The sequence below is a fragment of the Podarcis filfolensis genome, assembly GCF_964270895.1.
Source record: "Podarcis filfolensis genome assembly, chromosome: 2".
Lineage (NCBI taxonomy): Eukaryota > Metazoa > Chordata > Lepidosauria > Squamata > Lacertidae > Podarcis > Podarcis filfolensis.
In genome coordinates, this window is record NC_139605.1 from 120,120,060 (window position 1) to 120,131,451 (window position 11,392).

Below are 11,392 nucleotides of genomic sequence, written 5' to 3' on the forward strand. Positions count from 1 at the left end.
CCTTTTTACCCAGTGAAAGAATCATGCAATAGCTAAAAGAGGTCCTGAAGGGGTCTGGAATTCATTGGGGGGGGGGGGACAGTAGTGGTGGCCTCATGAGCAAAAGGAACCAGAATACTGAACAAAAATGTGCAGAGCTAATATGGATTAGACCCTAGTCCTGGAGGCACTGTCCACTATTTTCCTTTTTCCTCACTCCCCTATCCCTTTCCCCTCCACCCCACCTTGAATGTGGCTCTTTCGTAAAACTCTCTCCTGAACTTGGAGCTAGGCTGCAAGTACATATACAATCATTCATAGAAATTCGGAGAATCATAGAATTGTAGAATTGGAAGAGACACTGAGAGTCATTTAGTCCAACTTCCCTGCAGTGGAGGAATCTCACCTAAATCATCCATGACAGATTACCATCCACCCTCTGCTTAAAAACCTCCAAGGAAGGGAGTCCACAATCTCCCGAGGAAGTCTGCTCCACTGTCAAACAGCTCTTACCCTCAGAAAGGTCTTCCTGGTGTCAGAATTTCCTTTCTTGTAAATGGAATCCATTTGTGAACACCCAGATCAACTAACGAGCATAAAAATAAGCCCACAGATGCTGAGATCTCTAGAGTAAAGCCACAGTTGTCACAAAATCACATTGAGCATTAATTCTGTGATTGGAACAAAGTGATACAAATTGGATGACTACCCAGGGTGGCAAGCTTGGACACCCCATAGCTGTCAACTTTTCCCTTTTTTAAGGGAAATTCCCTTATTCTGAATAGGATTCGTTGCAAGAAAAGGGAAAGGTTGACAGCTATGGGACATCCTGATTCACTCTCTCCCTGTGTAGGCGACAAGAGGGGGGCCAGGCAGCTTGCACACAAGCATCTAGCAGTATGGGGGCATTTCTTCTGGTGGGCATGTTGGAAAAAGGAGGATAGCGGGAAGATGTGGAACATGAGATGCTGTACCAAATTCCCCCAGACTTCCTAGTGAATTTTCCACAGTCATAATTAGGCATTCTTGAGCATCCTCTGTGTATTACAAGCGGAACAGATGCTGCCTAGCCTATTGACATGTAAATCCAAAGACAAGGAAAGGAGCTTGGAGGAATGTGAGCTCCCATGGTTCTTTTTAGGGTGCATCCAGTGACTTACAAATACCAGGATTTACATCCTCCTGCCTCCTCCAAAGAGGTATGAGATGTGGTTTCCCTTATTGTAGTGATTTGGAGGGTTTTAGAGTGCCTTAACAGCCTGGCTGGGGACGCGGATGGCGCTGTGGGTAAAACCTCAGTGCCTAGGACTTGCTGATCGCAAGGTCGGCGGTTCGAATCCCCACGGCAAGGTGAGCTCCCGTCATTCGGTCCCAGCTGCTGCCCACCTAGCAGTTCAAAAGCACCCCGAAGTGCAAGTAGATAAATAGGTACCGCTTTATAGCGGGAAGGTAAACGGCATTTCCATGTGTGGCGCTGGTGCTGGCTCGCCAGATGCCACTTAGTCACGCTGGCCACGTGACCCGGAAGTGTCTCCGGACAGCGCTGGCCCCCGGCCTCTTAAGCGAGATGAGCGCGCAACCCTAGAGTCGGACACGACTGGCCCGTACGGGCAGGGGTACCTTTACCTTTAACAGCCTGGGAACCATTCCTTTGAGGTGGTTTTGTGCCAGAAGGTCAGCAAAGGCTCTCCTTATCTTGCAGGTACGATTTGAAAGATGACAAAACCAGCTCCTAATCTCCACGGTGCCTCCTGTCTTGAAACTTCACCATCCAGGGAGTTGAAGAGCTGGCATTGACACTGCTACCACCATCACCTTTCGCTGGAGGATCCCAAGCTCACCCGCCTGCTGGACGGACTCTTCAGTTGTATCTGTTTTTTAAGCAATCATAGTGTTGTGTTCTTAGAATCTTCTTTTTTCACCGAGAAGTGACTCCTGGGTGGGTTTTTGAGGCGGTGAGGGATTCGCACCCTGCATTCACCCTGTGTGCTTCTCTCAACACTGCATACCACATGCTGCCTTTTTTTTCATTGACCAAAGAAGTGGACCTTTTTCATCCTTCTGTTGAGGATGAAGTTCCTTTCAGGCTCTACAGATGCTGTAGGCTCACGCTTTTTCAGCAGCCACTGGAGAAGAAGCTAAAAGGGCCAGGAGCGAAGGGAGCCTGGGGCGAGGGGGTGAGCTAGAGAAGTACTAGGAGCTCCGCAGGGAGGGACCAGATATTTCCCCAAAATAACACTTGGGCAAATAACCTCCTTTGGAACAAAGGGTTCCACACCAGATATTTTATCTAGAAAGGGAACATTCTGCAACAACCCTTGTCCTGGGCTTGTTTGGCTGGGAAAAGCAACTTGAATTCAGTTGTCCTGCTAATACACTTTTCAAATGGCGTTCAGTCGTTTTGAGTGACAGGATTTGAGGGGTGGAGAGCGCAGTGGCCAAGCCATTTTTATTTGCCTTTTTTATCATTCTTTCCCCATGATGGGGAGTCCATGGCTGTGACCTCCGTGCATTTAGCTGATGCCTGTCAAGTGTCGTGGTGTGTCCTGCCCTGACTCTGTGCAGGCCCACAACCTCCTGGTAGCAGGTCTCGCTAACCTCGCCAAACATCACCTGCTCTTTCTGATTCTGGCTCCTTTAAACTGAATCAGTTTGTTTTTGGCTTCTTGTCCCACCCAGCATTGTGCTGATAGTCCAAATGGACAGACAGCTTTCTTGCAGTATTGTTATTTGTGCCACTCACGTTGCTGTTTTAAAAAACGAATGTTGTTTGGTGCCTTCTTGCACTCCAGTCCTGGAATCGGTGTGTGGAGTGTCAAACCTCCTCCACCCCAACCTCCTGCACCAAGTTCTAGGTCCGTGTGTATTCTGTAGCAGGAAATTCATATTCCGTGCTCCAAATCAGATTTACAGATATGCAGAATTTATCTACCTGTACACAGAATTAACTTGCAATATTTGCATTTTCTGACTGACTTTGAAAATATATTTGCAAGGAAGGATAGGCATGAAGGCTTTGGGGAGAGAGAGGAGATTTGCTTCAAGAAGCAAAAGGACACAGAGGGTACATCTCTCGACATACACCGTATGCATGATTTTAAGGTTTCCTCTGCTAGCATGAAATTTTTTAGAGTTGAGCTTTTAGGACCATTGCACACATGAAGACTAAAGGGCCCTTAGACACCCCCTCCTTTTTCAGAGCGATAAATCACTGCTTGCAAATTTCAGCGCTGTCCTACTATAGTGCTGGGGAAATGTCTTGATTGCTCTTTTACAAAATAGACCCCAATGGCCGGGCCTCCATTTATTCTTTGCCTTTCCCGTATTCCCAGGCTATTCTCGCTTGAGCTGGGCTTGGTGGAGGCCCCTTCATGGGCTTGTGGGCAGCATGGACTTCCCCTCATGGAGCTCTTCAGCAGCTGCACTTGGGGTTGCTGTTGTTGTTTGCTTTTGTGGAGGTTTGTTGTCTGCGGTGTTGCTATGAGAAAGAATCAAACCGCTTTGGCGATTTTTAAAAAATCCACATGGCTAAGCCCACAGGAAGCTAAATCTTGATAGATGCCTCACAGTGGCTAGATGTATTCCGCCTTCGCAGACCCTGTAATCTGGGCCAGGTGGGCAGGATCATTGTGGCAGAGCAGCTAGGCGGCAGGGCGGGCTCTAGCCTCTCCAAAATATGGAGGGAGGGGGAGCACAGTATTTGCTGCTCTGTCTGAGGCTCCACTGCCGAGCAATCTTGCCTCTTTGCTCGCCTTTTTCCTACTGTTCCTTCGCTTCACAGCTGGGAGCTGCCAACATGGAACTCTCAAGTCCAGTCCTAGCCCCCAATTCCTTTCCACGCATGTGCACTCGCTCTTCCGTCTCTGAAGAAGCCAAAACCATTAATTGTGGTCTATTTATGAAGAGTTTTTTAAAGTGCTTGTTTCTACGCGTATGACCGTAGCGAATGTGTCTGACACAGCAAAAGCACCTCCTTGTTGAATCTGCGCTGCTCCCCCCCAAGAGCACGTTGAAAGATTTGGGGTTGGGGGGTGCCGAGTGTGCCTGCAAAGAGCTCAATCACTTGCTGCCTTCCATGCCAAATCAAAGCTCCCGAAAGCACGGCTTTACTGCACGAGTGTGTTTCTGGCACCTGTGCCTCTTGTAGCAGCCACTGTAATTTGTTGTAGCAAATAAAGAGAGGAGGAATCTGTGACTCTGCTTTAGTTTTTATTTACTCTGCTGCTGCTCCCGCTGCCGCCGCCATGACCCCAAGCCCTCCCAAACAAAAGCTTGGTAGGAAAATCGATTTTATGCATGCAATCAGTTTGAGGTCCTGCAATTTCAGTGCTCAGAGTGTGCCTTCAAGATTTGAGAGTTTGCATGCACATTAGGACAACGAGGTCCAAAGAGCAACTGACAACATTATTCGCATTTTGAAGCGCCACATGCTTACCCAGGGTATTTTGGGGGTGTGCTACCTCCTTGTGATGATGTCTTAAAATCTCTTCAGGCTGGTTCATACACAAGACCCCCCTCCTATCCTGTGTGCATCCCACAGGGCTTGCCTAGGCATCTAATGCCATTCTAGGTAGCTTTTCAGTGTGGAGCTGGAATCAGAGGACCAACTGCACACTGAAAGCGTGTTAGGCAGCAAATAGGGTGAGGCTTGACCTACTGTGCCACTAGCACTACTGCTGTGCCTCTCCTGCAACCCCACCTGAAGCATACTGCTTGATATTAAAAATTCACTATTTTAAATAACAAAACTGGCACAGTAGAGCTGATTCACTCTACGGCCTTCACAACTGCTGCACTTTGTTCAGGATGAGTTATTGCGGTTCAACAAATAAATTATCTTTGGTCCAAATGGCTTGAAAAAACACCATGACCTTCTGCTAAATTTCAAACTTGTTTCTTGATATTGAGCTTGTGCCACTCTCATCGTGTTTTAGAGCCAATAAAACATGAAGCTCACCTCTCCAGTTCACCTGCATGCTGAAGCCTTCGCACCTGAAGTTTGCAGTATCCAACTCTCCACTCTGAGAGTGAGACTAGCATGGCACCATCAAATCAGCTGATATAAATTTTGCATGGGTGAAGTTGGTGGTTCTGAATTGTGGAGGAACAGGGCCAGAGACACTGAAGCTACAATTGCTGCGCTTTCTTAAACATGTTTCAGTATTTAACTGTGTTACAAGTTAATTTTCCCATTTGTCCCACACTTGGGGAACAATCTGGACTTGTAAATATATATATTTGATACAGTTCAAAATAGTATGTAGCCATTTCCCTGTGGGAACAGTATGTCTGTGCTTTAGCAAGCTGGGAGTGTGACAAGCCCTCGGATGTAGGGCATAGCAGATAACACATGCATTCTTTTCTGCTGGCGTGAAGTCAAAGCAGGTGACTTGATTCATGTTCTGGAAGGAAAGAAGAGGACTGCCCTTCAAAGAGACAGACAGACATACCCCACTACTCCCGGACCATTACTTTACCCCTGAGGAATCACCACCATTTCTCATGTCCACTCTGAAGGTCAACTTCTCCAGGATAAAAGGCATCCCATCACTTAACTACCGTATGTTCTGGCGTATAAGACGACTTTTGAACCCCGGAAAATCTTCTCCAGAGTCAGGGGTCATCTTATATGCTGGGTATGGTTGTGGCAGGTGGTGGCGGCAGGAGCGAGAGAGTTAACCCGCGTGGTGACGGCTGTGCGGGAGGCAGCCAGGCAGCGGCTGCGGGCTCGAGAGAGGCGGCAGCCGGGGCGGGAAGAGGCTGCCTCTAGTTGGCTGCAGGCGGGGGTAGTCTTATACAGCGAGTATATCCCAAACTCTATATTTTAACAGGAAAAGTTGGGGGGTCGTCTTATACGCCAGAATATACGGTAGTAGCCAAGCGCCATCTCTTGGAATCTACTTCTGTTTCTAGTCTTGAGCTACAATATAATTTGTGTGGTTCTGTGCTCCTGCGGTCCCCTCTTATTGGTGACTTCATCAAAATTAAGTGGCAAAAAGGAACAGGGTTCCCACCCCCAGTATGGATAAGGGTGCGTTTGTACCTGCAGCTCTGGCAAAGCAGCTTTTCATCTGGGGTCACTTCCAGACAGCCAATCCATGTCAGCCAATCCATGACTTGTTTTTAGCTGACTTGCCTCAAATTCACCAGCATTTTAAAAGCTACCTGCTGTTTTGAGATTTATGGTGGTAGTTCTGTTCCCTAAACCAATGTTTTTCCTAGTCTCCTATGTCTCCTTTCCCTTCCTCAGCAGACAAGGCCAGCTCTAGAAGGTGTTATGGGCAGGCACTTGCTTGGGGTCCAAATTCAACAAAGGATCCAAACTCCAAACACTATTGCTATTCTCATTTTGCGTGGAGCAACCAGTGTGAGCAACGGGATCAGAAGCCACCAGAGCTCTCCAGTTTGCAGGCCCTCATTCTTTTTGGCCCAACGATCCTGAAGCCAGATGCAACCCACTAAGGGAGGGAGGGGGATTTCCCAGGCCTGTGAGGAGCAGCATTTCCAGGAATCAGCCGGCCTCCTGTATGTCCACGGGGCAGGGCCTCCCCAGTTGCTGAACCCCACATAAGAAACAGCAGGCTATGTTACTGCAGACAACCAGCAGGACCGCAAAAGGGAGGCTTTTCAAAGTTCACCCTCCTTTGGTGCCTATACAGTAATGTCTTTCACCCCGGCTGAGAAATGCCTGCACTGCCATTGGCTTTGTCACCTGTCGAAGAACCCTGCTAGGATCTTAGCCAGCCTAAAGGATGACGATAATTAGCATGCATGCCCGCACACAAACACACAAATCTGATTAAAGAGAAGGCAGTGGAGAGATGTCTGCACCAGCCTAAAACCTCCTTTAATAAAGTTGTTTCTGGAATGTGTGGAGGAGGTAGTTTTGGCAGGACAACTGGAGCCATCAATCAAGTCCTCCTTAGCACTCCGGCAGGAGGCTTGCCTTGTGCTTCTCAGCTGCCCTGTCACTCCTCATCTCTTTTGTTAGCGGCTATAGGATAATGTGTCCGTTCTGGAGTGGGCACCTGGGAGTTGCAAAGGGCATTCCCCAAGCCTCTTGATTTGGACAGAAAATCAACACGTTCGTGGGGAGTTACCGGTAATGGCTTCTTTTAGCCAGTGCTGGCTTCTAGTTGTTTCTGAGCACCAAGAGGATGCAGCTACATCTGGGGTGGCACAGCTATACATGCACGAGGCGCAGCTCAGGGTGGCATTCCGGAGGCTGTCTCCGTTGGGAGCTCCTCAGGTTCCCCTGCTTTTTTGGCAATGGGCTGCATTTGCTCTTAATACAATAGCAATTGTTTAAACACGTTTCTGCTATTCCGAACACTTCAGCTGGCTTATCACAACATCCTTACAAACGGCCTGTGCAATAGGTCACTACAATCATTCCTCTATTACAGATTGTGTTGTGTGTGTTAGCATGGCTGAAGCGAAGGCTGACAGAACAGTGGCTTGCCTAAGGCCATCCAGTGAAAGAATGGCAAAAATGAGATGGAAGCAGGGACTCCCTGGTCAACAGCTTAGCCTCTTCGCCACCACTACCATGTACTGCATGCACCTGGGCTTGTCTCATTTTAAGTTACAGTAAAGGTAAAGGTAAAGGGACCCCTTACCATTAGGTCCAGTCGCAGATGACTCTGGGGTTGCAGCGCTCATCTCGCTTTACTGGCCGAGGGAGCCGGCGTACAGCTTCCGGGTCATGTGGCCAGCATGACTAAGCCGCTTCTGGCGAACCAGAGCAGCACATGGAAATGCTGTTTACCTTCCCGCCGGAGCGGTACCTATTTATCTACTTGCACTTTGACATGCTTTCGAACTGATTAGGTGGGCAGGAGCTGGGACCGAACAACGGGAGCTCACCCCATCGCGGGGATTCGAACCGCCAACCTTCTGATCAGTAAGGCCTAGGCTCAGTGGTTTAGACCACAGAGCCACCCGCGTCCCTAAGTTACAGTAGGAGCAGCTAATGCTCAAGGCTGGGTCTTCTCCCTGCTAAAACTAAAATGCAAATCCTGCCCCAAGAAAAACTCAATTCTACAACCTCCATTTATTCGGCATTTTTTAAACCATTTTTTTCTAAATTTGCTGCAGCTTTTCTAGTCAATGAGGGGCAGGGGGAGCTATTCTGTGTGGATGCATTAGCCCCACCCACAATCACTAGATCTCTTGTTAAGACATCTCTCCTGCATCAGCAAGCATTGCTCAAGCACAGTTCCAAGTGCATCTTCACCACTATAATGGCTAGAAACTTTATTTATTTAAATGGATAGGGAGAGCTGTATTCTGCAGCCCCCTACCATATTCTGCAGTTTCCCTAAACTGATGTGGAACTGCAAGCCTTCATGTAGTTCTGCCAGCAATCTGTTTCTCCTAAGGATAACCTTACCACCAAAGTCCTAGGAGTAAAACGAGTCAGTGGCCAAGGTAGGTGTCTGCTGTGCGGCAACATTTTTAAAAAAATCCCAGAATCAACTAAGGAGGAGCCTAGATGGCCTCAATCTCCCCAAATGCCTGCACCTGTGCTTTTGCCACTTCCTGCAAGCACCTCTGGGAGAGGGATGTGGTATCTGCTTACGTGAATAAAAACAAAATGATGAGAACAAAAGTAAGTTAACAAATTGAGATGAGAGCCTGCTTTGAAGCTGACCTTTAGCATCACCCAAAGGACAGAACCACAGAAGAAATATTGAGCCTGATAGCTCGATACATGAGCACTGTGCTGCATCATAGCTGCTCATTCCACCCCCAGCAAAATCCTGGCCAGCTCTGTCAGACCTTTGGGCCACATTAATGATCTTCTACGCATGCTGTTGATATGTATAGAGGATCACTCACATGGCCTGAATGCAAAAGATGTAAGGAGTTTTCTTCTTTGACATAATTTGTTTTGGATCCATCAAAAATAGAAACCAGCATTCCAACCCCTATTTCTACTGACGCCACAACAGATGGGGGGGAGAGACAACAACATCTGTATAGACATACAGTGGTACCTCTGGTTACATACTTAATTCGTTCCGGAGGTCTGTTCTTAACCTGAAACTGTTCTTAACCTGAAGCACCACTTTAGATAATGAGGCCTCCCGCTGCTGCTGCTGCACGATTTCTGTTTTCATCTTGAAGCAAAGTTCTTAAACCTATTTACGGGTTAGCGGAGCCTGTAACCTGAAGCGTATGTAACCTGAAGTGTATGTAACCCGAGGTACCACTGCAGTATGAAAAAGTTCCCATGACTCCTTCCAGTACAAGCCCTTCAGAATCAAGAATCTCTGCTTAGACCCAGATTGCTTTTGCCTGGCTACCAGGACAGAAGGTGAGAAGACAAGTGCTCACGGGCGCAGAACCATCTTAAATAACAACCAACAGTGGTTGTCCATCCTGTTTCACCAAATGAGGCAAAGGTGTCACCCCGTGCATGCAATCTGGGTCATGCTCCCCCACCAAAGCGTAGCTTATTGGGGTTGCACAGCTGTGGCTTCTGTGTTCCAGAAAGATCTCCTTGCACTTGTTGTCGAAGAGACAATGGAGTGAGTGTGCGTCAGGGGGTGAAGTCAAACCGTTGGAGAATCACAGCGCCTGCTGTGGCTGCAGAGACCAGTAACTCGCAGCTGCTGCCTCCCATGTTGTTTTTGCTGCACTAGCAGCACAGAAGTGACTTCGCAGCAGAGCAAGATGTTTGGCACCAGCTGGGCTGCAGGAGCTGCTGGAAGGAGGTATACAAGGCACCATCCCACTGTTTTAGGGATTCTACTCTGGATTTGTGTAGAGTTTACTCCCTAGCCCAGTGATGGCGAACCTTTTAGAGACCGAGTGCCCAAACTGCAACCCAAAACCCACTTATTTATCGCAAAGTGCCAACATGGCAATTTAACCTGTACAGTGGTGCCTCGGGTTAAGTACTTAATTCGTTCCGGAGGTCCGTTCTTAACCTGAAACTGTTCTTAACCTGAAGCACCACTTTAGCTAATGGGGCCTCCTGCTGCTGCCGTGCCGCCGGAGCACGATTCCTGTTCTCATCCTGAAGCAAAGTTCTTTTTTTTTTTAAATGATATTTATTAAGAATTTAGAGATTACAAAAAAAAAGAAACAGAAAGCAAACAGCAGAAAAATTAACAACATACACATAAAAAATAGATAGAAAAAAGAAAAAAAAGTAAAAATAGAAAGAAAAATACAGCAATAACAATAAAAAAAATAAAAATAAAACACACATCCAATATTCCATCTCTTTGTCTTTCATTTACTTGTTTCATCGACCTCCTCACACCTCCCTTTTTGTATTCTAATTTAATTATTTGTTTCAGCAAATTCTTTCCATCTTTCTCAATTTTTATTGGATAATTTGTCTTAACAGTCTAACCTATCAATTAACTCAGCAAAGTTCTTAACCCAACGTACTATTTCTGGGTTAGTGGAGTCTGTAACCTGAAGTGTATGTAACCTGAAGCATATGTAACCCGAGGTACCACTGTACTATATATCTCATTTTTTCTGTGTCTTTCACGTTTCTTCTTTATGACTGCTGTTGTAATAAATAATCCTTCATAAAAGTTATTGCATTACATTCTTCATTAAATTATCTTTCCATTGATATATAATTTAATGGTATAACTCAGTGCTTTTTTTCTTAAAAAATGTTTAGGAGCCTATGACAACCTGTATTACTCCACCCTCTTACTAACTATCCTGACCTTAAGTATTAATTATAATGATTGTGTGTGCCAACGATGCCCTTCATGCAGAAGTGAAACTGGTAGGTGCCTGCTCCCAAGCTGCTCAAACTCTAAAATTGCAACAGCAAGGGAGGGAGAGAGAGAAAAGAGAGTCAGGGCCAGAAACAGATGCATGTACACAAAGGCAGATACATTTGCTGCCAGGAATTTGGGGCACTTTCAGACTGTCGCTATTTTGGGGTGGGATTCAATCGCACCCTGGCAAATTCAGGCAGCACAGTTAAAGCTCATTTGGGACTCTTGCAAAACAAACCCAAAAGATCAGATCTTTTGCAATAAGGAAGGTGATGGGGAAATGCTCTGGGATAACACTTACTTGACACAGTGTCTAATCTCACCACAAACAAATTGGGATAAACGCTCATTAAACTAGCTGTTTTGGAAGCGATCTTAGTCCAACTTTTAAGGGCAGCAGAGGGAACGAGGACTATGATGAATGTCTGTCTCAGGCTTTTACCTCTGTTGATATTTGCAAACAGAGGGAAACCCACCCAAAATAAAACACTTCTTACAGACAGACAGATGCTGGGATCACAGGATCGTGCAACTAATTCATGTGAAGTATTCTTTACATCCATGTCTAAGTATCTCCAATTTCCATCCATCCCAAACTGAATATTTTGCAGAACGAAAAGCATTGTGTTTATTGTGCCAATCAGGCTGCAATGATTCTA

The 11,392-nt window shown here is 46.6% G+C and overlaps 1 protein-coding gene and 1 long non-coding RNA gene across 3 annotated transcripts in view; one reads left to right on the forward strand and one right to left on the reverse strand.

Annotated features, from left to right (window-relative positions):
* ESYT1 (extended synaptotagmin 1) overlaps positions 1 to 4,174 on the forward strand; it is a 59,966-nt gene extending 55,792 nt beyond the window's left edge. For both annotated transcript variants that reach the window (XM_083599614.1, XM_083599615.1), the window contains exon 31: positions 1,682 to 4,174. In XM_083599614.1, the coding sequence (XP_083455740.1) occupies positions 1,682 to 1,715 (34 nt within the window). In that variant the 3' untranslated portion in view covers positions 1,716 to 4,174. The remainder of the gene's footprint in view (positions 1 to 1,681) is intronic.
* On the reverse strand, positions 975 to 1,728 carry LOC310756087. Its single transcript, XR_014544695.1, has 2 exons — positions 1,606 to 1,728; positions 975 to 1,229 (listed from the first exon to the last, which is right to left on the reverse strand). It is a non-coding gene; the product is annotated as an uncharacterized lncRNA (long non-coding RNA).
* Positions 4,175 to 11,392: the final 7,218 nt, after the last annotated feature.